At 51.4% G+C, this 25,512-nt stretch overlaps 1 protein-coding gene across 2 annotated transcripts in view; it reads left to right on the top strand.

The window, feature by feature from the left end:
• ARHGAP8 (Rho GTPase activating protein 8) overlaps window positions 1-21,632 on the top strand; it is a 73,836-nt gene extending 52,204 nt beyond the window's left edge. The window contains exons 8-12 of one of the 2 annotated variants that reach the window (XM_008055177.1): window positions 4,999-5,072; window positions 8,951-9,028; window positions 9,869-9,997; window positions 19,497-19,600; window positions 21,167-21,632. In XM_008055177.1, coding sequence (XP_008053368.1) covers window positions 4,999-5,072; window positions 8,951-9,028; window positions 9,869-9,997; window positions 19,497-19,600; window positions 21,167-21,490 — 709 coding nt within the window. In that variant the 3' untranslated portion in view covers window positions 21,491-21,632. The remainder of the gene's footprint in view (window positions 1-4,998; window positions 5,073-8,950; window positions 9,029-9,868; window positions 9,998-19,496; window positions 19,601-21,166) is intronic. The other variant, XM_021710957.1, reaches the window with a different exon arrangement.
• The last annotated feature ends 3,880 nt before the right edge of the window (window positions 21,633-25,512 follow it).

Raw genomic sequence — 25,512 nt, 5'->3', positions numbered from 1 at the left:
TCAGGGCCAGTCCTTCTTGCCCTAGGACTTAGAGGCTCCAAAAGGAATGGGGATGCCTCCTTCTTCCCATCAGATTATCCCTCACGTCCAAGAAGACACCCTCTCCTGTGCCCACTACCTTCTTCTATAGGATTCCCCAGGCTTCTCTTATCCTATAAGGTGGGCGGGGCTGGTGGTGAGGAGACAGTCGCTGACTCTCACTCAAACATCTGGCACCCAGAACCCATCAATGTATGATGTGGAAACACAGGTAACTCATCAGGTTAGAGAAGCCAGGCACTGGCTTCCCCAGGCCCTAGGGGCTATAAGGAACCTCAAAGTCGGGGCCCAGCATCAGGAAGTTAGTGAGGCTGGGGGAACGTCAGGAGCCCTCTCAGAGCAGAAGAGAAAAGCTGTATCTTAGGGTTGTTCAGTCAAAATACTCACATCAAGCTTAGCTTCAATAAGGCTAGTGAGATCAAATGGAATACTTTTGACCCGAGATAAGATTTGTGTGTATTTGTTTATGGCCAGCCTTGTGTCCTGTTATAATAAGAATGCATGCCCTGGGCTATGTTTTAATTTTCATCTTCTTGATGGTTCACGTTGTTAATAATGATGTGTGATCTCTAAGAATCATGGAGGGAACCCTGCAGGAGGAGGTACGGGCCTGAATTTACAACCCCCGCTCCCCCCTCCCCAAGGCCAGCTGTGAGGCAGGCTCAGAACTTTCTTTCTCTCTCTGGGCCCCCTTTTACTTATCTGTGGAATGGGTATGATAATGGGTAATAATAGTCTGTCTTGCCCACTATTCCAGGACCCAGGGGAATCTAACAAAACAGTGTGTTTAGCAATGAATAATGCTGTGTATTTACATTACATGATGGATTTTGCCAGTAAATGTGGGAATTGGTGAACTTTAGACCTTCTCAGGGAGCCAAGGGACGAGGCTGAGGTCCTTACTTGGTTGGGGAATTAAAGGGGCAGTTTTGCCCCTCTCTTCCTCGGCGCTGCCTACCAAGGTGGCAGCCATCTCCTACCCAGCATCATGGCTGCCCTCAGAACCCTGGTGAAACCCAAGATCGTCAAAAAGAGGACCAAGCAGTTCATCCGGCACCAGTCAGACTGATATGTCAAGATTAAGCGTAACTGGCGGAAACCCAGAGGTATTGACAACACGGTGCGTAGAAGATTCAAGGGCCAGATCTTGATGCCCAACATTGGTTACAGGAGCAACAAGAAAACAAAGAACATGCTGCCTAGTGGCTTCCGGAAGTAACTGGTCCACAATGTCAAGGAGCTGGAAGTGCTGCTGATGTGCAACAAATCTTATTGTGCTGCGATTGCTCACAACGTTTCCTCCAAGAACTGCAAAGCCGTTGTAGAAAGAGCAGCCCAGTGGCCATCAGTCACCAATCCTAATGCCAGGCTGTGCAGTGAAGAAAATGAATAGACAGCTTGTGCACGTTTTGTGTTTAAATGAAACCATAAAAACTGAAAGGGGGGGCAGTTTTATCTGCTCCCCTCCCCATTCCCATATATCCAAGGGTCCTACTTGGTGTCAGGGCAGAATGAGACCCAGGGAAGGCTAGAGGATGCCAGGGACTGGCCAGACCATGAGGCCACCTCTCTGCCTCCAGAAACCCTTTAGCAATAAATCGGTGACTTCTGCTTCTTGCCCTGACAAAGTGACAGGAAACATTTACCATCCTGCTTTAAGTAGAGAAACAGACACGAATTGTGAAGCAGGGGTTTCTCAGACATTGGACAATAGTGTAGAACTGTGATTCCTGAGAGAAAGGAGATAGTGTGAGCTCTACAATGGCCCCAGCTTACTGTCTGGAGTTTCCAGGCTACAGAGCATAGATGGAGAAGCTCAGCAGTCTTGCAGAATCGAAATAATAAAGTTCAGAGACTGGGGACACAAAGACAGCTAACATTCATGGGGCAGAGTTTCAGAGAGGAGGGGACTGCACAGGAGAGTCCTGAGGTCTTCAGGTTTCCCTCTGGCTAACCTATTTATATATGAGAAGGAAAAAAGAACTACTGGAAAGTAGTAGACCAGAAAGTTGTCAGAGCTCAGATAGGGCAAGGAAGGTAAGTGTTCCCCCTTGCTGGAATGGAAAGATTTCACAGTCCCCAAGGCATGGGTGGAGTCCTCAGAAGAGTATCACTTTAGTAGTGGAGCTAAATAAGCCCTAGGCTAAGGACCTTCTAGACCCTCCCTAACAAAACTAAAAACAGTCCTGAAAGGGATTGATCTGGGCAGGGTTTGGTGACTCAGCCTGTAATCCCAGCACTTTGGGAGGTTGAAGTGGGTGGATTGCCTGAGGCAGCAGGTTCGAGGTTAGCCCAGGCAACTTGGCGAGACCTCATCTCCACAAAAATTTTAAAAAATTAGCCGGGTACAGTATTGCGTGCCTGTAGTTCTGGCTACTTGGAAGACTGAGGCAGAAGGATCACCTGAGCCCAGCGGATCAACGCTGGGGTGGCTGTGCCTGTAATCCCAGTCCTTTGGGAGGTCAAGGCAGGAGGATTGTTTGAGCCCTAGAGTTTGAGACCAGCTTGGGCAACATAGTGAGACCTTGTCTCTATAAAAAAAAGCTGAAAATGCTGGGCTCGGTGACTCAGCCTATAATTCTGTGCTTTGGGAGGCCGAGGTGAGTGAATTGCTGAACCCGCAGGTTCGAGGCCCATCTGGGCAACTTGGTGAGACCTCATCTCTACAATAAATAAAAAAAATTAGCTGGGCGTGGTAGCACGCACCTGTAGTTCCAGCTACTTGGAAGGCTGAGGCGGAAGGATCACTGGAGCCCAGCAGTTCAAGGCTGTGGTGGCCGGGAGCATGCCACTGTACTCCAGTCTGGGTGACAGAGTGAGACTCCAACTTAAAAAAAAAAAAAATTGAAAAAGTAGCCAGGTATGGTAGCACATGCCCAGCTACTCAGGAGGCTGAGGCAGAAGGATTGCCTAAGCCCAGGAGATTGAGACTGTGGTGAGCCTTAATTGTACCACTGTATTCCAGCTTGAGCAACGGAGTGAGACTCTGACTCAAAAACAAAACAAAACAAAACAAAAAACAGATAATAAAAACACCATGTTGGAGCACTGTGTGATGTATGATACTAAGAACACCAAGACAGGGTAGAAAGTAGAAGTATACCATTGTGAGGCTCTTATACTCTAAGTGGTATCATTTGAAAGTAGACTAATACATTAAATATGTGTAGTGTAATATGAGGGCAACTTCAAATAAAAAGCTATGTTTAATATATTAGTAGAAGAATCAAATGAAATCCTTAAAAGTACTCAACTACCAGCAATATGAGGTCAAGAATAGGAACAGGCCGGGCTCGGTGGCTCAGCCTGTAATCCCAGTGCTTTGGGAGGCCGAGGTGAGTGGATTGCCTGAGCCCGCGGGTTCGAGACCTACCTGGGCAACTTAGCGAGACCTCATCTCTACAATAAATTTAAAAAAAAATTAGCTGGGCGTGGTAGCGTGCCTGTAGTTCCAGCTACTCGGAAGGCTGAGGCGGAAGGATCGCCAGAGCCCAGCAGATCGAGGCTGCGGTGGCCAGGAGCGGCCACTGCACTCCAGTCTGGGCAACAGAGTGAGACTCCAACTCAAAAAAAAAAAGGAACAAAGAACAAATAACAAGAAGAGAACAAATAACGAGGAAAGATTTAAACCTAGCTGTACTGACAATTACATTAAATCTAAGTGGCCTAACCATTCCTACTAAAAGACAGATTCTTAGATTGGATTTTGAAAAGGAAGATCTTAGTGATATTTAAAATATGAAAATATGTAAACGCTATAAGGTAAAAGTAACAGAATGAAAAAAGATATACTCTGCAGCCACCAACCAAAAGAAAGCTGGAGTAGCTATATGAATAGCAGACAAAGTAGACTTCAGAATGAGGAATCAGGCCAAGGATAGAGAGGGACATTTCATAAGGTTAAAGAAGACATAATTATACTAAAAATGCATACATTTGTAATAGATTTAAATACATGCAGAAAAAACTGATAGACCTGGCAGGAGAAATACATGAATGCAAAATTCTAACAAGAGACTTCAATCCCCCTCTCTAAATAATTGGTAGAACCAGTAGACAGAAAATCAGTAGTCTACAAAAAACATGAGCACCACAACCAAATACACATAACTGGCATTTAAAGAACACACTGGCTAGGAAGAGCAAAACACACATTCTTTTCAGCTAGAAAATAGCAGAGCAGGATTGAAACCAGGCGTGTCTGCCTTTGGAGTCATTTTCCCTAAATCCAGCACAGTGTCTCAAATACACTGCTGTAGGGGAGAGAAAAATCAGGTGAGGAAAGAGAAAACCAAACGTGTTAAGTGAAACCCATGGGGGTGGGGGGGAGAATGAGTCCCTGCAGGCCATCTTGGCTGCAGATCCTGGTTCTGCCTCCTTGGGGGGATGGGGGTGTGTACAAGCCCATGTGTGTGGCCAGGTGTGCTCATGCGTGGGATCTAGGGGATGTGGCATTCTCTTATTTGTACATATGTTTTAAAGTTTCAGAACAGCACAATAAGGCACAGAGTGGGAATCTGTCTGAGATATGTGCTGGACTTTCATCAAGCGTGTTTTTAGATGAATCAACATATGGTCCAGCACTCTTGGTTCAGCCAGATCTTATGCCTTTGGGTCTTCTCTGTTTTTCCCTCTCTGGAATGCCCTTCTCTCTTTTGTCCTTTGGCAGGTTCCTACTCATCCCTCAAAACCCTGTTCTGAAGTTACCTCTGGGGAAGCCCTCCCGGATCCCCTGGTCTTCCCTGTATCATGGAAATCCCTCTGATGGAGGTCTCAGATTCTGTGGCATCATTTTTATTACTTTGGCCTCTCTTTTGGCCACCGGACTTCCTGCTTCCTAAGGGCTGAAACTGCATCTCCCTCCTCCATAGGTGTGTGGAGAGGACCAGAGCCTGACATTAACCGTGACTGTCCATCCAGCCCAGGTGAAAACTATCACTTTCCTTTCTCTTCCCTCAGCCTTAAAGACAAAAATCAAGGTGAACTCATCCCCCCTGTGCTGAGGTTCACGGTGACATACCTGAGAGAGAAAGGTGAGAGCGGGCTGCTGGGGGAACCTCCAGGGAGGTCCGTCTTGGATCCTGAGCCCCGTAGGCCAGGGGGTGTGACCAGAAACAGAGGGGCACAAGCACAGTGGCTCCATGTGTCGGCTGTGGCCTCAGATGGTCTGGGTTTGAATCCTGGCTCCCCTTGTACTAGCTGTGTGACCTTGGGCCGGTTACCTGCCCTCTCTGGGCCTCCGTGTCCTTGTCTGTCCAGTGGGGTTATAACAGAACCCGCCTCACGGGATTGTTGTGAGGCCTAAATGAACACCTGTTCACGGGAAGCCCTCCGTAACTGTCAGCTGTTCTCATTTGGTTTGTGGTTGCCATTACCAGTTGGGTGAGTAGGGTCAGGAACTTGGAGTGGGTGAGGCTCGTGGCTCCCCCAGGACTCCTGAGGCCCAAAGAGGAGGGTGTGGAGACTGTTGTCACTCTAGCAGTAGGAAGATAGTTCCCAAGCTGGGCTCAGTGACTCAGCCTGTAATCCCGTGCTTTGGGAGGCTGAAGTGAGTGAATTGCCTGAGTCCGCGGGTTCAAGACCCACCTGGGCAACTTGGCGAGACCTCATCTCTACAGCAAATCAAAAAATTCGCCGGGCGTGGTAGCACGCGCCTGTAGTTCCAGCTACTTGGGAGGCTGAGGCAGAAGGATCACCAGAGCCCAGCAGGTCGAGGCTGCAGTGGCTGGGAGTGGGTGACAGAGTGAGACTCCAACTCCAAAAAAAAAAAGGAAGATAGTTCCCATGTAGAACAGGCATGGGGAGACTGACCCAGTGCTGCAGGGACAGGGGCTGGGCGGGCTCGACTGAGGCAAGAACCCTGCTGGGGGCCTTGGTGATCCGATACCCTCTACCCCAGAGAGGGAGGGCAAGTTCTGATGGTAAGATGTTCTGTGCGACCCATCGTCTCTCGCTGGGGACCTGGCATGTCATTTTGAGCCATCTCTGTTTTGCCCAGATGTCCTTTGTATCTCCCAGTCTGCTGTGCATTTCAGATAGTACATAAAGACTGCAAATCAGAAACTGTCAAAGAGAGACTCTTTTCTCTCTCTTGCTCACTCTCGCTGTGTCTCGATGCAGGGGTGTGGCTGATCAGAGAGAGAGAGGAACTCCACCTCAAACCCCCAAAACACACACACACACACTCACACACTCTCTTCCTGTCCCACCTGTTGCTCAAGGCCTGGCCTCTGGGTGGTCTTTGGTCTTGCTGCAACAGGCCTCCTTATCCCGTCCGGTGTCCCAGCCCCTAGAGCTCAGCCTGGCCCCTCCTGCCCCCTCCTCAGCCTGTGGACCATGACCCCGTAGCTCCTCCAGCTACGTGTTTGCCCCCTGACCCTGGCAGGGCCGACTCCCCTCCACTCCCTAGTGCTCAGCTCAGATGGCACTTCCTCAGGGAAGCCCCTGACATGGCCAGGCTCCCTAAGGCAGACCCCAGGTCTACCAGGGTTCGGCACCCTGGGCCCGAGGCCCGGCCACGCTGTGGACCCTCTGGTGCTGTTTCTCATGGTTCCGTTCTACAGTTCGTTCCCACATGGCAGTTAAAGCCAGTCCCTTACCGCTGGGCCTTCCTGGTTTCGTGTGGGCTGGTTTTCCCTTTTGAACAGGCCAGGCAGGTGGTTCTTGAGGAACTTGCTTCTGAGAGATGGGGCCTGGGAAGCCCATCCTTACCTGTATGCCAGGGAACTCGAGAAATGTGCTCTGGTACCAGCACCTGTGTGCAGTCAGGATGGGTGAACAGGTGTGACAAGTTTGGGAGTCTGGAGTCCATTGCCCTCACACCCCGTACCCTGTGGCCCTGGCATCTCCCTCAGTCTTGGCGCTGAGCAGGCAAGGGAGCAGGTCTGGGGGAGTTCACACTTGGACCTCAAGTGGACCGCCTCTCCAGTCCCCACCCCCACCCCAGCCTGGACCGCCCTTCCCTGCCTTTTTATTTTATTATTATTTTTTTTTTGAGTTGGGGTCTCACTCTGTCGCCCAGATTAGAGTGCAGTGGCCACTCCCGGCCACCGCAGCCTCGACCGGCTGGGCTCCGGCAATCCTTCAGCCTCAGCCTTCCAAGTAGCTGGAACTCCAGGCGCACGCTACCATGCCTGGCTAATTTTTTTGATTTATTGTAGAGATGAGGTCTCATCAAGTTGCCTAGGCGGGTCTCGAACCCACGGGCTCAGGCAATCCACTCACCTCAGCCTCCCAAGGCGCAGGATTACAGGCTGAGCCACCGAGCCCAGCTTAATTTTTTGATTTATTGTAGAGATGAGGTCTCGCCAAGTTGCCCAGGCGGGTCTCGAACCCGCGGGCTCAGGCAATCCACTCACCTCCACCTCCCAAAGGCGCGGGATGACAGGCTGAGCCAGCGAGCCCGGCTCCTTCCCTGCCTTTTTAAATACAACTCCTCCCTACGATTCAGCCTTCAAGGGAAGCCCTCTCTGATTCTACCCATCTCCCAGTCAGAGTTGCCTTTTTCATGCTTCCCCCATTATTTCTTTCTTTCTTTCTCTCGGGAAACCTTCCCTGTGTACCTACCTTGTGCCAGACTCAGGATGTGAAAGTGAGCAGACAGGGTGGGGAAGGAGCAGTTGCTCACCCAGGAACCGCCCACATGCATGTACAATCACAGGGTGCTGAGTGCCCTAAGGGAAGGTTTCCAGGCAGAACCAGGGTCCTCGTCAGGGGGTCTAGCCTTGTGGAGGAACTTCCCTGAGGAAGTGGCAGTTGAACTGAGCTTTGGAGGAAGGGGTGGAGCTCGCCATCCTAGCGGGGCAGAAAGGCACTCCAGAGAGCAGGAGCAGAGGGTGCAAAGGCCCCGTGACCTGCTGGTGTGTGCATATGTGTGGAACTGTGAGAAAGCCAGGAGAAGGCAACAGATTAGACCGTGGGGTGGGCCTTGAGGCCCCATGAGGACTTGGACCTCCAGATGCCTGTGTGGCCATCTGTGGATTCTGGTGTGTTGCATCCTCCACTGACGGCAGGCCCCCCAAGGGCAGGCTCAGGCCCATTTTCCTGGCTCTGGAGCTGGCGGGGACCTGGCAGGAGGACAGCCGGCTGGTAGATCTCAGATAGAGGAGACCTCTCCCACCCCACCCCACACAGGCTTTGAGAAACCATGTGAGTCAGGGCTTTCATGAGCCAGTTGCAAGTATGGAAGATCCTCTCGATGGATTGACAGGGGAGGCAAGTGTTCTTTGCTCAGTCAGTTCTTCATCAGTGCTGCCCCTAGAACTTGGACGTCTTCTATGTCCACACTGTCTAAAAGGTGGCCGTCAGGCCCCTGTGGTAGTAGCCCCACAGGGCACGTCGTATGTGGCTCATGCAATTGAGTGACTGGATTTTTTGTTTAATTGCAATTAATTAAATCTAAATCCCCATGTGAAGCTAGTGGCTGCCAGGCTGGACGACTCAGCCCTAGGCCCTTGTGGGAAGCGGCGTGTCTGGGCACCACCTGGGGGCCAGGCACGGGCCGGGCATTAACCTGTTCAGTCGTCTCTGCAACCCTCAGAGGCAGGAGCTCATGGCCTTACTCTGTAGACAGATGAGGCAGGTAGGCTCAGAGAGGTTGAATGCTTTCTCCAAGGTTGCCCAGCAGGTAGGAGGCAAAGCTGGACTGGAACCCAGGTCTGGCTGAGATTGCCCTGTCTGTCTCTGTTCACCCTTTCCAGGGGTCAAAAAGGTGAAATCAAGTGGGTTGGGAATATGTAAAAGGCTTGAAGCATAAATAAAGGTGGGGACAAGGGATAGTGGAGGGGGATGGGGTGGGGGGGACCAGAGCTGGACCGGAGAGCGTTCACTGCCAGCCACAGGAGGGTGAGGCCATGGGCAAGAGGAGGCATAGAATGTTCTGGAAGCCCGGCGTGCTGGGTTCGCCCTGCAGGACTCCGCACTGAGGGCCTGTTCCGGAGATCGGCCAGTGTCCAGACCGTCCGTGAGATCCAGAGGCTCTACAATCAGGGTGAGTGTGCCCCTCAGAGCCCCATGCCCCGAGTGGGCACAGAACTCCAGTGCCTCAGAACCCATGACCGCATAGCCCCCACCGCCCCCCAAAATACTCAGGTTGGGGCAGTTGCCCAGCAGCCACCTGGTCGTCCAGAGTAGGGCCCTTTGCCTGGACACCGCCAGCCCTGCTGGGACGAGGTGGCTGCATGATGTCATTTTGCCTGTAGGGTCTCAGGTGGACGTGTGGCTTCAGGAGTACCCTGCATCACAGGGAAGCTTTCCTGGAGTCTGCCCTAATCAGCACCCCCCAACTGACTCTGCAGGCTTCCTCGCCTGCCATGTGTAACCAGGTGGGGGAACTCATCGCTCCGTCACTCATGAAGCCACGGTCTAGCTGGCAGGGTTGACCCTCAACTCCCACTCACTCCCACGGCTGGCTGCATATCACTCACCAAGCGACAGAGCTGTGTGGTGCAGAGTGGGGGTGCCTGACGGCCAGCCCGTCCCAGGCCTGTGTGCACACGGCATCGTGTTGTCCTTGCTGGGCACTGACGAGAGAGCCAAGGCCTGGCCTCAGAGAGCTCACATCCGAGCCGGGAGCAGTGCCACACCCCAGAGAAGCCAGTAGCCTGCCTCAGCCTCTGTTGGGTGCGCTGGAGAAGGCAGTAAGGGCAGGGCATGTAGCTGTGGGGGTGAGCAGGGCCGGGTACCCCATTTCCAGACTCATCCTGGACACGTGGCTCCAGCACAAGCCTCCTTCCACCAGGAGTCCTCAAGCCATTTTGCCTCAGGGCCCCTTGTGCAGCAGTTCCCAGACCAGAGTCCAGACTTCAGCAGCCCTGTATTCTGTGTACAGGGAAGCCCGTGAACTTTGACGACTATGGGGACATTCACGTCCCTGCTGTGATCCTGAAGACCTTCCTGCGAGAGCTACCCCAACCACTGCTGACCTTCGAGGCCTACGAGCAGATTCTCGGGATCACCAGTATGTACCTGGAGCAGGCAGAGGGAACTGGGTTCTCAGGTGCCATCTGCCAGCTACTGGCCCTGGGTCAGGCTTTGGGGTGGCCAAGGTGGCATCCACCCACCCTTATTCTGTTGCTGTTTAGCACTGTGGGGGAGAGAGAAGGGACCTGCAGGGCTGCCCACCACTCACTGTCCACAGACAGGCCCAGTCTCTCAGGTGCTATGGAACCAGGGGGTGGAGGTGGGGTGGCCAAGGGTGTCTCTAGATTTAGGGAACATCATCCTGGTCAGAGTCCTGCTTGTACCCCCAATACCCCATTCCTCCTCTAGAATGGGGCCTTCCAGCATTTATCTTCAAATTATTGTAGAACACCAAGTACATATGGTACACACAAGTGCTCAGTGCACAGATTAGTCACAAACAGCTCAGTAAAGGCATCTCAGAAGTACTGGGGAGTGCTAAGGAAGTCAACACTTCAAAAGAATTGTACAGCCTCCGGTCTTTTGTCTATGTAATCAAACACTTAATGGGGCTACCTCTGGACCCAAAGTTTCTTCTTGGAGCACTGTAAGCCAACGGAGGAAACCCGGTTTTTATGTTAATTCTAAAACAGCTACCTTAAGGTGTTTCAGAGACAAAACTTGAATAAGTCAGTGTTGCTTCCCTGCTGTGTTGTCAAGAATCACCTTTACCCAAAGAGCAGCTGGGCCTTCATCCTAGCCCCTGGCAGGTGACCTCTGAACCTTGGAATTTCCCAGGGAACGGCAGTGTCTTTGTTATTCATTGGAGACCTTAAAGATTTATAGTAACTGATTCTTATGGGGACTCAAGATGGAGCTGGCCACTCTGGAAACGCCACTCATGGGGTGAGAGGGTTGGGGCTTTGAGTCACATGAGACCAGTCTGACTCCCTGGGAAGGGCAGGAGGCTGGAGATTGACTGCAATCACGTGGCCACACCTCAAGGATACAAGAACTCAAACTCCCCACTGAGGGAAAGCTCCACCCACTAACACAGCTTTTGCTCCCAAGCACCTGCCAAGTGCCAAGCCCTGACTGAGATGGGGGAAGCGGCTGTCCCACAGACCAGATGGTCACAAAAAGGGTTGAGGGCTGGCTGACTTCAGCTAGTGGACAGGGTGCCTGGGAGGGTTTGGAGACGGGCTGGGCCTTCTGAAGACAAATCCTATCATATGCATGGAAGCAGTTATCTGATGGAGGTTGTCCAATTGGTGTCTACCCACTCGTCTGGCCTGGTGCCAGGAGGGCAGGGCAGGCGAGATGGACAACGTCCCTGTCGCCTGAATATACTGAACTCTGTTCTAGAGAGACGCTTCCAGACTTCATTAGCAGAGGGCCGCAAAGACATGATGACTCCAGTTCCTCTAGGCTCCTGCCTGAGAAAGCTCAGTGCTGCCAGGAGAATTGACAGGCCAAAGCCTGGTGACGGGCAGAGAGGCCCCTGAGCCCTTCCTTTCCTTGAGAGAGCTTGCAACTGTAAATCCTTTCTCTGCCCTTTCAGATGAAAATCTCCCACCACCCATTACTGTCCCCTCAAGGACCCAGAGCCATTTCTCTGAAGTGTTAACATTCAAAGAGATGACTCACTGTGGAAGGAGTAGGGCTGGAACCGTTGCCTCCTGTCATGATGACACCAGAAGCCTGTTTCTCTTCCCAGTAGGCACCGAAGAAATCCAGGTGGCATAGTCCCATCGAGTAACCCCTGTAGGAGAGGAAAAAACTCTTCCTTCTAACCCATCTTAGGTTCCTTGACTGGGGCCCTATACACTGGGCTGGTAGAGGGTGAAGTCACAAGAGGAAACTACCATTTTATTTAATATAAATTTTACCTGTCACTGGAGCCTTTGTAAGAAAATGAAGACCTGAAGACACAGTAATCCTGAGTGTTTTTATACCAGGTTTGAGGAAGAGTGGAAAATCATAGCAAAACATGATGGGACAAAGGAATATGAACCAAGGCATGGAAACTGGGGGGAACTTGACAAGTCCTGTTCATTGATTCCTTCTGGCATCCCTCCATCTTCAGAGATGAGGATGCTCCTTCCCTCTGGGCATAGGGAAGGGCCCCTCTCACAGGGGGTCTTTTGACCTGTTTCAGAGAAGAAGGGGGAGGTTACAGAGTCCTTCCTGCACCTGCCATTTTTTCAGAATTCTTCAACTTAACTATTCAATGTGCCCAGGTGCCATATTTTGGGGTAGTACCCTCCCCATCTGAAACTTTCTCCAAGAAGTGTCACAGTCACCGGGCTCGGTGGCTTAGCCTGTAATCCCAGCACTTTGGGAGGCTGAGGTGAGTGGATTGCCTGAGCCCATGGGTTCGAGACCCGCCTGGGCAACTTGGTGAAACCTCATCTCTACAATAAAATAAAAAATTAGCTGGGCGTGGTAGCGCACGCCCGGAGTTCCAGCTACTTGGAAGGCTGAAGCGGAGGGATCGCCGGCGCCCAGCAGGTCGAGGCTGCGGTGGCCGGGAGTGGCCACTGCACTCCAGTCTGGGTGACAGAGTGAGACTCCAACTCAAAAAAAAAAAGAAGTGTCACAGTGCAGAAACCAAGTTGGGAAACTGTCTCTTATTACAGTGAATCCTTTCAGTCCTGTGAGTAGGTCACTCCAGTTAAACAGTTGCATCTGACTTCAGGAGGCAGTGGTCTAGGTGGGAGCAGGGTGGCTACCTACGTGAGATCTTTGTGCACAAGCAATCGGCTATTTGATTGGGAGCATTTCTGTGTCAACAAACACAAAGGCTCCTGGGTTGAACAAACTATAAACCCAAGCTTTGGGTCCAGAGGGCATTCCATTGAGATTTCTAGATGGTTAGCTTGAAGAAGCCTTTCATGGTGGAATGAGAATGGCAGTAGCCAGCCCATGAATTTTCTAGTTTGCAATGTGGATAATTTTGGTGATGGCATTGGGTGTTCCAGTGAACTTTCCGAGTGGCTGATGCAGCAGGGGGTACAGGGTTGTCCATACATGATCTCTTGTGATGATTTCTTTGAAGTTCATGTCACATGTTCCTGCTTCAGCTTGCAGGGCTTTGGGGAAATGAGAGTTTTCATTCTCTGTGATGCCAAGTCAGGAAGATGGGAGAAAAAATGGAAATGTTTGGTGTGTTTAGCCGGGTGTTAGAAAAAACTGGAAGAACTGAGAACCCACAAGTATGTACTGTAGTTTTCCACTGAAGCATAATTTCTCCATATAGTTGGTACCTCTGCTTTTGATTCTTGTTTGTAAAATAAGTCTGGTTTCATTGGATTGGCCTGGTTTTTTACATATGTGTAGGAAGAATGGTAATTGACCTAGGCAGGTTCTTTTTAAGTTTGCTTTACTGGAATTTTTTTTTTTTTTTTTTTTTGAGACAGTCTTGCTCCCTCACCCAGGCTAGAGTGTAGTGTCACCATTACTGTTCACTGCAACCTCGAAACTCTGGACTCAAGTGATCCTTCTGCCTCAGCCTCTCAAGTAGGTGGGACTACAGGTGTGCACCGCTGTGCCCAGCCAATTTTTAAATGTTTTGTAGAGACAGGGTCTCACTTTGTGGCCCAGGCTGCAGTGCCTTGGTGCAACTACAGCTCACTGCAACCTTGAACTTTCCTGGGCTCAAGTGATCTCCCTACCTCATCCTCCCAAGAAACTGAAATTACAGGTGCACACCACTATGCCTGGCTAATTTTTAAATTTTTTTTTGTAAAGACGAGGTCTCATTTTGTTAGCCAGGCTGGGACGAGAACTTTTAATAAAGAATTGCAGATATTTAATTTATATAAGCACATATATCTCTATGCCAATTTGAATAGAATTTCTTTAAGGGGTTTTATAAATTAATTTGGTAATGCTATCCAGATATAGAAAAATTTCACATATTCATAACATACATACATATACCTGACATACACACACACAAACCGAGCTCTGATAACTCTTCATACAGTTTCACGCAGGTTTAAGTTACCTATTAAGGGCGAAAGCTTTTTGTCAGTATCTCAGGGGAAGACCTTTAAGATTTTTTTTATTTTCCCAGTTTGTTTCCAGATGGTCCTTTTAACTTTTATTTTCCACCAAAGGTATACCTAATCCATTGTGACTCAAAACCAGTAAGCCTTTTGACCATGGATGCAAGAGGCCTTCCCAAAAAAGGGTGTGGAATATGCAGTCCCCCCAGGATCCAAAGTTATCCCCAAGATAGCCGAAAGAAAGAAGGGCTTAGACAAGCCAAGAGCTGACCATGGTTGGTAGGATCATTTGCGATGGGATGCAACCCACATTCCGTCTGGCCATCTATACATTCTCGGGGCTCCAACCTGACAGCAACCTATTCCCTCCCCCGCAGTTGGAAGCCAAACTCATTACAGAAGCAAGCTCTCAGGACACAGAGTGAAACAAAAGGAGAGTATTTATCCTATGGTTCTCCTCCTAACAAACAACACAAGAGACAAAGAAAGCAGTGACTATTCCTGGGAGTCAAAGGACTGCCAAGAAATACTCAGTTTCAAATCAAATTCATGAAAGTCACAAGCCAAAGAACCAATTTTTTTTTTTGAGTTGGACTCTCATTCTGTCTCCCAAGCTGGAGCGCAGTGGCATGATCATGGCTCACTCCAGCCTCGACCTCCTAGGCTCAGGCGATCCTTCTGCCTCAGCCTCCCAAGCAGCTAGTACTACAGACACGCGTCACCATGCCCAGCTAATTTTCTGGATTTTCATAGAGCTGAGGTCTCACTATGTTGCCTAGGCTGGTCTCCAACTCTTGGCCTCAAGCGATCCTACCACCTCAGCCTCCTGAAGTGCTGGGATTTCAGGCGTGATCCAATACACCTAGCCAGAACCAATTCTAATAAACATTTTTCTCCCACTAGTCCAAATTTAGAAAGAGAAAAGACAAAGAGACTTTACCACCCTAATTCAATAGGGTCCTGTAGACAGCTGACTTTGGTAAGAAGAGTAAATCTTGGCTGGTTTTGCCGAAGGGCCTGAATTCTGCTGCAGCTTCCAGACTGAGCAAGGGGTTCCAGCCAATGTAGTCCATCTTCATTGTTGGTAACTGTAGGGGAGCAAAAAACATTTTCCTTCTACCCATGTTTGGCTGAGCCCTGTAACTCAGGCTGACAAAAGACAGATTTACAAGAGAGAAACATGCTAGTTTATTTAATGCAAGTTTTAGCCTCAGAGTTTTTATGTCGGGTTTGAAGAAGGGTATTACGTCATGGAAAACGTGACAGGACAAAGGGCTAGGAGCCAAGGGCAGGAAGCTGGGAGAACTTGACTAGGCCTGTCCATTCGATTCCTCTTGGCATCCCTCCATCTTCAGGGCTGAGAACGTGCCTTCCCTCTGGGCATAGGGAGGGCCCCTCTCACGGAGGGGTTCTACGACCTGCTCCAGGGGACAAGGCAGAGGTCAGAGTCCTGCCTGCACCTGCTGTTTCTCAGAAATTTCCAGCTGAATATATCCAGCATACCCAGGCGCCAGACTTTGGGGTGGTGTGTTGTGAGCCCTGTCACCCCTTCCTACCTTTATAAATGTCACTTCCCTGCCCAAGCCCTGCCATACACTCTGGCACCCCCCCCCCCCGCTCCTTCCTCATTCTCCCTCTGGGATGCCCACTCACTTCCGCACAGTTGACGTTGAGTTCTGTTCCTGCTCGCTAGTGCAGTTGGTATTATTGAGTAAAGTCTACCCTTACTGCTTTAACTAGAGTCCAGCTCTGTTTTTCTCTGACACTGGATACCTTCTTGTCAGTCCCTGTGCGTGCCAGGCAATGGCGATTTGGAGGGGAATAAACATGCAGGCCATCGCCATCAGGAATGCCCAGACGAGGTGCAAGGACAGATGCATTGTTGAACTAAGCAGAATTAAGTGACTGCTGCGTGTCTGAAAGAGGGCATGGACGTGTACCGCAAGAAAAGCAGGGATATCTGGAGAGGAAGAAGGACAGGGCAGAGCCTGGAGGTGTGACAGCTCATGGTAGCACTAAATTCAGGGGCGTGGGAGTGACACGACTGGCTGTGGTACATGAATTCTCAAGCTCTTCTAAGAATCAGCGCCCCACAGGGTGCATGGATGGTGAGGTCCCAGCTCAGAGCTTTGGAATCAGTGGGTGTGAGGAGGAGCCCAGGAATCTGCATCTCTACCCATCTCCCAGGTGATACCACGATGCTGCCAGTGGGTCAGGGCTTTGTCCGATGGAATGCCAAGCTGAGGTCACTGGACTCCTTTAGAAGCCACTTGATTCCCTGCACAGCTGTCAAAATATCACCTTGAGCAGTTTGGGGGAAAATTGTTCCTTCTTCCTCTGATATAAATATGGAAATGCAGGAAAGGGACTGGCCTGGCTTAATGGAAAGAGCTTTAAGGAAACTCTTTAAAGAGCTTAATGGAAAGCGTGAGCGATAGGTGAAGATCCGGTGCTGGAAAGCACCAGTCTTTCGGGGTAGGGCTCCATCCTGCAGCTTTCTTGCCCGTGAGTTTTTGCTTCTGGGACTGCCCCTGCCGCAGGAGCTGTTTTGAGCCATGCCTTTTTCTCATTCCCACCATCCTTTAATTCCTCCCCTTACATGCATGTCTGCTCTCTGTAATGGCTACACAGCCTTGCCGTGGCCATCACTCCTTGGGACCTTGTACTCTGTCTCACTGGCCCCCTGCTGATGCACATTTAGAGCTCTTTCCAGTTTCATTTTGCTCACTGCCAGCTGTGAAAGCTCTGAGGATCTGGTTGTGGAGAACTGAGAGGGTACCAGAGGCTGGGAACTCTGCCTCCGGGCCTGTGGCCTGATAAGCTGTCGTGGTTGAAATGCACCTCAGCAGCCGGGCTCGGTGGCTCAGCCTATAATCCCGCGCTTTGGGAAGCTGAGGTGAGTGGATTGCCTGAGCCCGCGGGTTCAAGACCTGCCTGGGCAACTTGGCGAGACCTCATCTCTACAATAAATAAAAACATCAGCCAGGCCTGGTAGCGCATGCCTGTAATTCCGGCTATTCAGAAGGCTGAGGTGGAAGGATCGCCGGAGCCCAGCAGGTCGAGGCTGCAGTGGCTGGGAGTGGCCACTGCACTCCAGTCTAGGTGACAGAGTGAGACTCCAACTGAAAAAGAAAAAAAAAAAAGAAATGCATTGGAGTGCTGGATATGGCAATGAAAGAACAGGATGCCCAGTTAAATTTGAATTTCAGATAAACAATGCATGCTTCTTCACTATTGCATGGGGCATACTTATACTCAAAAGTATTTGCTGTTTACCTTCAAGTCACATTTCACTGAACATCCTCTATTTTTTTTTCTGAGTGGGAGTCTCACTCTGTGGCCCAGGCTGGAGTGTAGTGGCACACTCACGACTACCCCAGCATCAACCTGCTGGACTTTGGCGATCCTTCCACCTCAGCCTTCCAAGTAACCAGAACTATAGGCATGCGCTACCACGCCCGGCTAATTTTTTATTTATTGTAGAGATGGGGTCTCGCCAAGTTGCCCAGGCTGGCCTCGAACCCACGGGCTCAGGCAGTCCACTCACCTCAGCCTTCCAAAGTGCTGGGATTACAGGCTGAGCCACCAAGTCTGGCCGTGTCCTCTATTTTATCTGACAGGCAGATGTGTCTCCTGAAGTGATGCAACGAACCCTTCCACTCGGGGACCTGGGCTTTCCGGGTGCCTATAGCGTCCAGGGATAGTGCTGCTGGGATAGCGCCTGATGTCCAGCAGGCGAGTTAAGGCACTGGGTCACAGCTAAACAGATCTAGATTCAAGTCCCAGCCTCGCCACTCACTAGCTGTGTGATCCTGGGCTGGTCATCCAAGCTCTCTGAGCTCACTTTCCTCATCTGTATACCCTGGAGCTGTTAAAATACTTGGCATGATTGCTGGCATGTAGTAAGTTTTTGATGACATTGCCTGCTGTGACAGCTTGCTGGTCCTGCCTGCTTGCCAGTGGGTGTGCCTTCTTGGTGACCCCAGTGAGAGCGAGGTGGACCTGCACCCATAAACACTGTAGGACCAAAATTTTTAGAACAGCCAGAGCAAGACGGCGGCCTCCAGACCTGACTGGTTCCTCAGAAACGCTCACTTCAGGGGAACTCTTTGTCCATTTGAATTACTGAACAGCAACAATAGTTTGATCTCATGGAATGATGCCTTTTATTAATGAGCCAAGAAGAAAGGTCACTGTGGGAGTTTCATGTCTTGGCGCCGGGTGTGTCTGTAGAGCACTCAAAGTGCTCCCCAGTAACTGGGGAGGGTGGCTAGTGTGTTGGAGGATATGGGTATGCCACCACAGGTGCGAGCGTGTGTGTGCATGTGTGTGCGAGTGTGTGTGGGGGGGCGTGTAAGTGCATGTGTGTGTGTATGGGGTGTGTGAGTGCATGAGTGTGTGTGCATGTAAATGTGTATGGGTGTTTGCATGTGGGAGCGGATGTGCAGGTGTGGGTGTGTGTGAGCATGTGCATGCAAGGGTGGGTGTGTGCAGGGTGGGTGTGTGCATGAGTATGTGTGCGGGCATTGTGTATGAATGTGCATATGCACGTGTGTATCTGCAGCTGCAATTTGGTGAATCCTTTGGTTGGTGGGTTTTGATGTGAACATTGCAGAACTCCAATGGAGCATGTGGTCATGAAGGCACTGTGGGGTCTCAGAGTGTGGGATGGTTAGGCCAGGCCCCAGGAGGGTGGCAACACTACCTTCCCCAAGAGCAGCGTGGTATAGGGATTTGGTGCTGTCATAAACAGGTGATCAGTCTAGAGCAGGATTGCAGATTTTTCCTGGAAAGAGCTAAATGGTAAATATTTAGGCTCATGGGCTGTACAGTCTCTGCTGCAACTCAACTCTGCCCTTACAAGGCAAATGCAGCCACAGACTACATGCAAAAAGGCCATGGGGTATTCCAATAAAACTTTATTGACAGAAGCAGGCGATGGTCCAGATTTGATTCATGGGTTGCAGTTTGCTCACCCCTGGTCTAGACCAACCCATTAATAAAGTGACTCAGCTCTGCTGGCTTCCTGGAAGATTATAGCTGTTGTGCCCGTTTTATTTTTATTTATTTATTTTTTTTTATTTTTTGAGTTGGAGTCTCACTCTGTTGCCCAGACTGGAGTGCAGTGGCACACTCTCGACCACCGCAGCCTCGACCTGCTGGACTCCGGTGATCCTTCCGCCTCAGCCTTTCTAGTAGCCAGAATTACAAGCGCGCGCTACCACACCCAGCTAGTTTTTTATTTATTATAGAGACGAGGTTTCAGCAAGTTGTCCAGGCAGGTCTCGAACCTGTGGGCTAAGGCAGTCCACTCACCTTAGCCTCCCAAAGTGCTGGGATTACAGGCTGAGCCACCGAGCCCAGCCTGTTGTTCCCGTTTTAGAGAGCCTGCAGAAAGAGTTTGCTGAGAACAGCCCCATGGCCAGGCAGTGGGTGGGGGCTCCAGGCCATCCTCCTCCATGTGCCAGTGCCCCCACCCCCAGGCAAGGATGTAGGCTGCCCTCAGGCCCCTGGAGCCAGCTTAGGATGGAGCCCGTGCCCTTTCAGGTGTGGAAAGCAGCCTGCGTGTCACCTGCTGCCGCCAGATCCTACGGAGTCTCCCAGAACACAACTACACCGTCCTCAGCTACCTCATGGGCTTTCTGCACGCGGTGAGTGGACAAAATGGGCAATGGGGTGAGGCCCAGGCTTCGTGCCTGGCCGTGATGGCCTCTCCCATCCACACCAAGCTGCCTGCGTAGACCAGTCCCCTGCTTGCCCCAGGGACGGGGTCACACCCTCCTCTGGCCTTGGAATATGACTCTCTGGCACCAAAGGACTCCATCCATGGCCTGGTGGGGCAACAGCTCTGCTGAGACACCCCCTCCTGCTGGACAGGACCAGCCATTCCCCTGCCCGCTCCCGTTCCTGGCCATCCCTTGGTCATTGCCTATGACCTTCATTATTGGGGTCCTCTGATCCCACATCACCTCCTGCATGGGCTGAGTCTCAGGGAGGTGGGGGCTATGTTCTGTGTCCAGGGCAAGGAGCCTGATACACGGTAGGCCTCCACTGTGCCCTGAACAAGGCACATATCACGCGTAGATTAGCTTCCTCTGGCTGCTGTGACAAAGTACCACAAACTGTGTGGCTTCAAACAGCAGAAACTGACCTCACTCTTCTGGAAGCCAGCATTCAAAATCAAGGTGTTGATGGGGCAGTGCTCCCTCCAGAGGCTCTAGGGGAGGACCCTTCCTGCCTCTCCCAGCTCCTGGTAGCTGTGCCACTCTGGTCTCCGCCTCTGTCTCCACGTGACCTTGTCCCCTCTGTGTGTCTCCTGTCTCCCATCTCCTTTTGCCTTTCTCTCACAAGCACACTTGTCATTGCACTTAGGGCTTCCGGGATAATCCAGCATGATCTCATCTTTAATGTTAAATTAGTGACATCTGCAAGGAGCCTCGTTCTAAACTGAGGCAGGGCTGGGTTGTGTCTGGCCGTTGTGGTCAGTTCTGTGAGAGCGGCTCCCAGCTGTGCCCACTTCTCCGGTTCTCTGCTATGCCCTGGCCCTCACGGCTCTGCTTTATTCCCGCTCCTGATCCTTTGAGGCTCCCCACAGCTTGGAACTTGTAGGGAGGTCAGGAGAAAAGAACAGGCCCTACTCTCAGATGGGTGTGCTGGGTCCCCCTGCCACTGACTGGCTACATGACCTTGGGCAAGTCTCCTGTACTCTATGGGGCCTCAGTTCCCTCATCTGTAAAATGGGGTGGAAGGAATCCCACTTCCTGGGGTGCTGGAGATGTTGGTGGAGACGGACAGAGAGCCCTTCAGGGAGGAAGCTCTTCCACTCTCTCCTCACTCCACCCGGGACCCCAACATGCTGGCTGGTCTTGATCATGCCTAGTTCACCAACCACAGCATGGAGCTGAGAGGTCATCCAGCTCATACCCACCCTGAGTAGGCTTCCTGGGTTCCCTGGAGTGGAAGAGGAGATGGTAGGGTGTTGAGGAAATGTCAGAGCCAAAGGATCCCCCAGGGCATTGAGGTCAATTTCTTCCTTTTACAAATAGGGATACTGAGGTCCTAAGCAGGGAGGTGGCTCAAGGTCACAGTACCAGGGGGTAGCTCCCAGGCCAGTGCTCTTCTTACTACTCACACCCCTCCCAGGGTTTAGGAGGGAATTCCAGGCCACTGCTGCCCTCTGGGTTCACTCCGCTTGTCTCACGTGTGGGTTCTTCCAGGTATCCCAGGAGAGCATTTTTAACAAAATGAACAGCTCCAACCTGGCCTGTGTCTTCGGGCTGAATTTAATCTGGCCGTCCCAGGGGGCGGCCTCCCTGAGTGCCCTTGTGCCCTTGAACCTGTTCACCGAACTGCTGATTGAGTACTACGAAAAGATCTTCAGCGCCCAGGAGGCACCTGGGGAGTATGTCCCTGGCCCCGCAGGAGCCAGCAAGCAGAGCAGTCCCTTCACCAGAGGATGTGCCGCCGACAGACGAGCTGCAGGCCTTGCCAGGCCTGTCCCGCCTCAGAGTCCCCCAACAACAGCCGGGAGACACCTCTAGTGTTGGAGATACACTTGTGTGTATTAAGCTACCTCCCCTGCCTGTCTGTGCACTTGCTTTATGTTTTGGAAACCTGCCATTGCGGAAAAAAAGCAGGTATTAAATGAACTCAGAACCTTCTAGTGAACATTCTGTGCTTCTGACTCTTGGGCTCTTCTCCACTATTCCTGAGCTGTGGGCCAGGATACAAGAATATGTTTGCTAGGATGATTCTTCTGCATCATAACCCAGCTGGAAATGGGAATTGATTGCCCAGGGTCTTGTGTCAGTCAGTACCTCGTGCTGCTGCAGTGCTGGGGAACAAACCATCCAAACCAGTAACAAAGCAACAGCTGTTCATTAGTGCCCTGGGTCAGCGGGGAAGTTTTTTTTTTTGGTCTTTTACGGGACTCGCTCACATGTCGGGGCTGAGCTGCCAGTCAGCTAAGGAGATTGCTCTCCTGCCTGTCTCTTATCGCAGCAGACTAAATGGGGCACATTCTCCCGATGCCGTCAGAGGTGCGTGCACAAGAGCTAGCGCGAGCAGTTTTCAAGCTTTAGTTCACGTCCTGGGGCCACAATGGGAGGGCCCTGCAAGGTTATAAGGGGGTGGATATGGGGAGGGTGCAGAATTGGGCATAAAGCAGTCAAGCTGCCCAAGCGCTCTAAGACAAGTTAGGATCTTGCCGTCCCAGACAGGCTGACCTTCAGGGTTGCAAGATGGGTCCTGTTTCCATCAAAGACAGTGGAGAAGAATGCACCGTCTCAGTTCCACGTTCCCATCAAAAAGCCCCCAGGTTCACCTTGATTGGGCAAGCTTAGGTCACACGCTCACCTGGACCAAGCACTGCAGCCAGGAAAGGTTCTGATTGGTTCAGACCCGAGTCACGTGCCCCACCCTGGGGCTGGAGTGAAGCCCCACCCAGACCTGGCAATGAGGGAGGTGTGGCTCCCCAGACTAATATCACCCCAGAAAGACATCAAGCCGTCCTCCATGGAGTAGGTTAGCTACAAGTCACACGCTTGCCGCAGAGCAGGGAGAGGGTCCTGGGGAGAAAGTACCAAAGTCCCCTGCAGATACCTTGTTTTGGGGCCTCTCTTTGCCTGAGTGGGGTGTTGACCCCGGCTGCGTGGTGACCCTTGGGGGCTCGTGTGGATGCTTGGGGTCACCCGCTGTACTAGGTCAAGCCGACGTCTGGGGCTCCTCCTCTTCACTCTCATCTTCACATGATTAGTTCCACCCCCCCACCCCACCCTCGTTGGTATTTTTTGCCCTGTGTTCAGTCTTTAAGGGAAGGGCCGATGTGACTGCTGAGTGACCTCCCACCCCTGTCGCTGCATGGAGGGCACCTGGCACTGAGGACAAGCAGGATCTGTGCGTGCGGCAGGGGGGGTTCTACTCCGTTCTCCTGAGCCAGTCCCAACACCGATTGCGTCCCCTTCCCAGTGGTATTGCAGTGTCCCTGAGGTCTGGCTTCTCGGTTACTATGAGGTTGATTCTGTTCAAGTTTCTTGAAGCTGTTTCTGGATAGAGTAGATGGGACTTATTCATGAGGACGCTGGTCATGTGTGTCCAGCTCCGGTGGGAACCACACTCTGAGTCTATCTTCCTTCTGAGAGAGAGGACTGCTCGGCGGCCTCAAGGCCGGCGCTGTCGGGGCTAAGCCGGGTCTCTCCTGTGGAGCAAGCGATGCTAGACCACAGACTGGCGAAGAGACACCACCACCACATACATCCACTGAGGCCCTGCTGTGTGCCCAGGTGGTACAGAGTGGCTTTCACAGGCCCTGGTAAGCCTCGTGGCATCCCAATGGGGGAGTCATCTTTTGGGGGGCTTGAGGAAGCCCCAATAAATGACACCTCCCTTCTCTGCTTGAGCTCAGAACCATTTGAGAGAGAGGTCGCTCAGGATCCCCACAGATGGGATCAGATGTTTCCCTAAAGCTGCTCAGAGATCTACCTCTGTGGCCAAGGGCCTTTGCTAACTGGCCGCCTTGATTCAGCCTGGCTCACTGGTCAGAATATTCCCTCTTCTTCCCAAGGGGTTGGCAGAGAGAGGAAGGAAAAAAGGGAGTACTGATTCTACCGATGAAGTTTCTCCCCTTGGGGACAGGGAATTGGTCTATGTCGATACTCCCATAGTAGTCTACAAATGAGGACCCAGAGGTTCAGAGAAGTAAGAGAATGCACTCAAAGTCATACAGCTAGTGAGTAGAAGACCTGTGCAACCCTATGCTCTTCCAAGCTGTAGGAACCAAGGGGATGCAACTGGGCCTTGGTCTTCCCATCTGTACAGTGGGGATATATACCGTTTGCGCCTCTCCTGCTCTGAGAACGCAGCTAGAAAGCCGTAAGGTCAGCCGGGCTCAGTGGCTCAGCCTGTAATTCCGCACCTTTGGGAGGCTGAGGTGAGTGGATTGCCTGAGCCCGCGGGTTCGAGACCCGCCTGGGCAGCGAGACCTCATCTCTACAATAAATCAAAAAATCAGCCGGGCATGGTAGCGCATGCCTGTAATTCCGGCTACTCGGAAGGCTGAGGCGGAAGGATCGCCGGAGCCCAGCAGGCGAGGCTGCGGTGGTTAGGAGCGGCCTCCAGTCTGGGTGACCGTGTGAGACTCCAACTCAAAAAAAAAAAAAAGCCATAAGGTCTGAGCTTGAACCAGCTCCACCATGTGCTGTTAACTCTGAGTAAGTTTATTTTTTTATTTTTTGAGTTGGAGTCTCACTTTGTTGCCCAGGTTAGAGTGCTGTGGCACACTCACAGCCACACCAGCGTCGACATGCTGGGCTCCAGCAATCCTTCTGCCTCACCCTTCCAAGTAGCCAGAACTACAGGTGTGCACTACCACACCCAGTTAATTTTTCATTTATTGTAGAGATGAGGTCTTGCCAAGTTGCCCAGGCTGGTCTCGAACCCACAGGCTCAGGCAATCCACTCGCCTTGGCCTCCCAAAGTGCTGGGATTACAGGCTGAGCCACCGAGCCCAACTTACTCTGAGTGAGCTTAAACTCCATGTGCCTGTTTCCTGTCTGAACATGGACTGATGGTGAGTGCTGACAACCCAGCATGGACATGGAAGATGTATCTGCTGCCACACAGTATCTTGGATGTTTCCTGATCATACTGGAAACATCTAGATCTTAAAGAGTTTAAAGTAGGTTTTTGGCTGGGTTCAGTGGCTCATGCCTATAATCCTAGTACTTTGGGAGGCAGAGGTAGGAGAATTCCTTGAACTCAAGAGTTTGAGACCAACCTGGGAAACATAGTGAAAGCTCATCTCTACAAAAAAGTTTTTAAAACTAGTTGGGCATGGTGGCGTGTGCCTGTAGTCTCAGTTATTCTGAAGGCTAAAGTGGAAGGATTGCTTAAGCCCAGGAGGTCAAGGCTGCCGTGAGCCAGGATTGTGCCACTGTACTATAGCCTAGACGACAGAGTGAGACCCTGTCTGGATGGATGGATGGATGGATGGATGGGTGAATGGATGGATGGATGGATGGTTTTTGTATGTCCTCTCACACGACCATCCAGACTCCTGGACTCTGCAAGGCCCACTAAGCACATCTCTTCTATACTGCAAGTTGCCCTAAGCAGAGAGGATTGGTTTGCAGATGCCTCCAGAATGTACACATGACTGGAGTTCTGGGCAGCCTCTGCACCTATGTCCCTTGAGAAGCTCCAGCCCTCTGCTCACGCTGTGCCAGCCCTCACTCAGCTGGAGGGTCACGACTCATGCCCTCAACTGTCCCAGGACTCCATGGGATAGGACGGTAGGAACCCAGGCCAGAGCCCTGGGTATTCAGAGGAGACAGAGGCCTTAGCAGAGTCTTCTGGGCTCTTCTGTTTCCCTTTCTCCCAGCTCCTCCTTCCTCACTGATCTCTTGTCCAGTGTCCGTCTGCATCTTCTCTCTCCCCTTGGTCATCTTTTTACACCCCCATGCCCTTCATCATACGCTATCTGTCTCTTCTGTTTTTTCTAGATGTCTATCATTCCCAGCTAACCTAGGCCAAATGATTCTTTTGTGTGTCTTGAAAACAGGTTAGT

Source organism: Carlito syrichta, unplaced genomic scaffold, assembly GCF_000164805.1.
Source record: "Carlito syrichta isolate Samal-C Ts95f unplaced genomic scaffold, Tarsius_syrichta-2.0.1 Scaffold301761, whole genome shotgun sequence".
NCBI classification, from domain to species: Eukaryota; Metazoa; Chordata; class Mammalia; order Primates; family Tarsiidae; genus Carlito; species Carlito syrichta.
The sequence above is the reverse complement of the archived record's forward strand: the minus strand, read 5'-3'. Positions and strand labels throughout refer to the sequence as shown.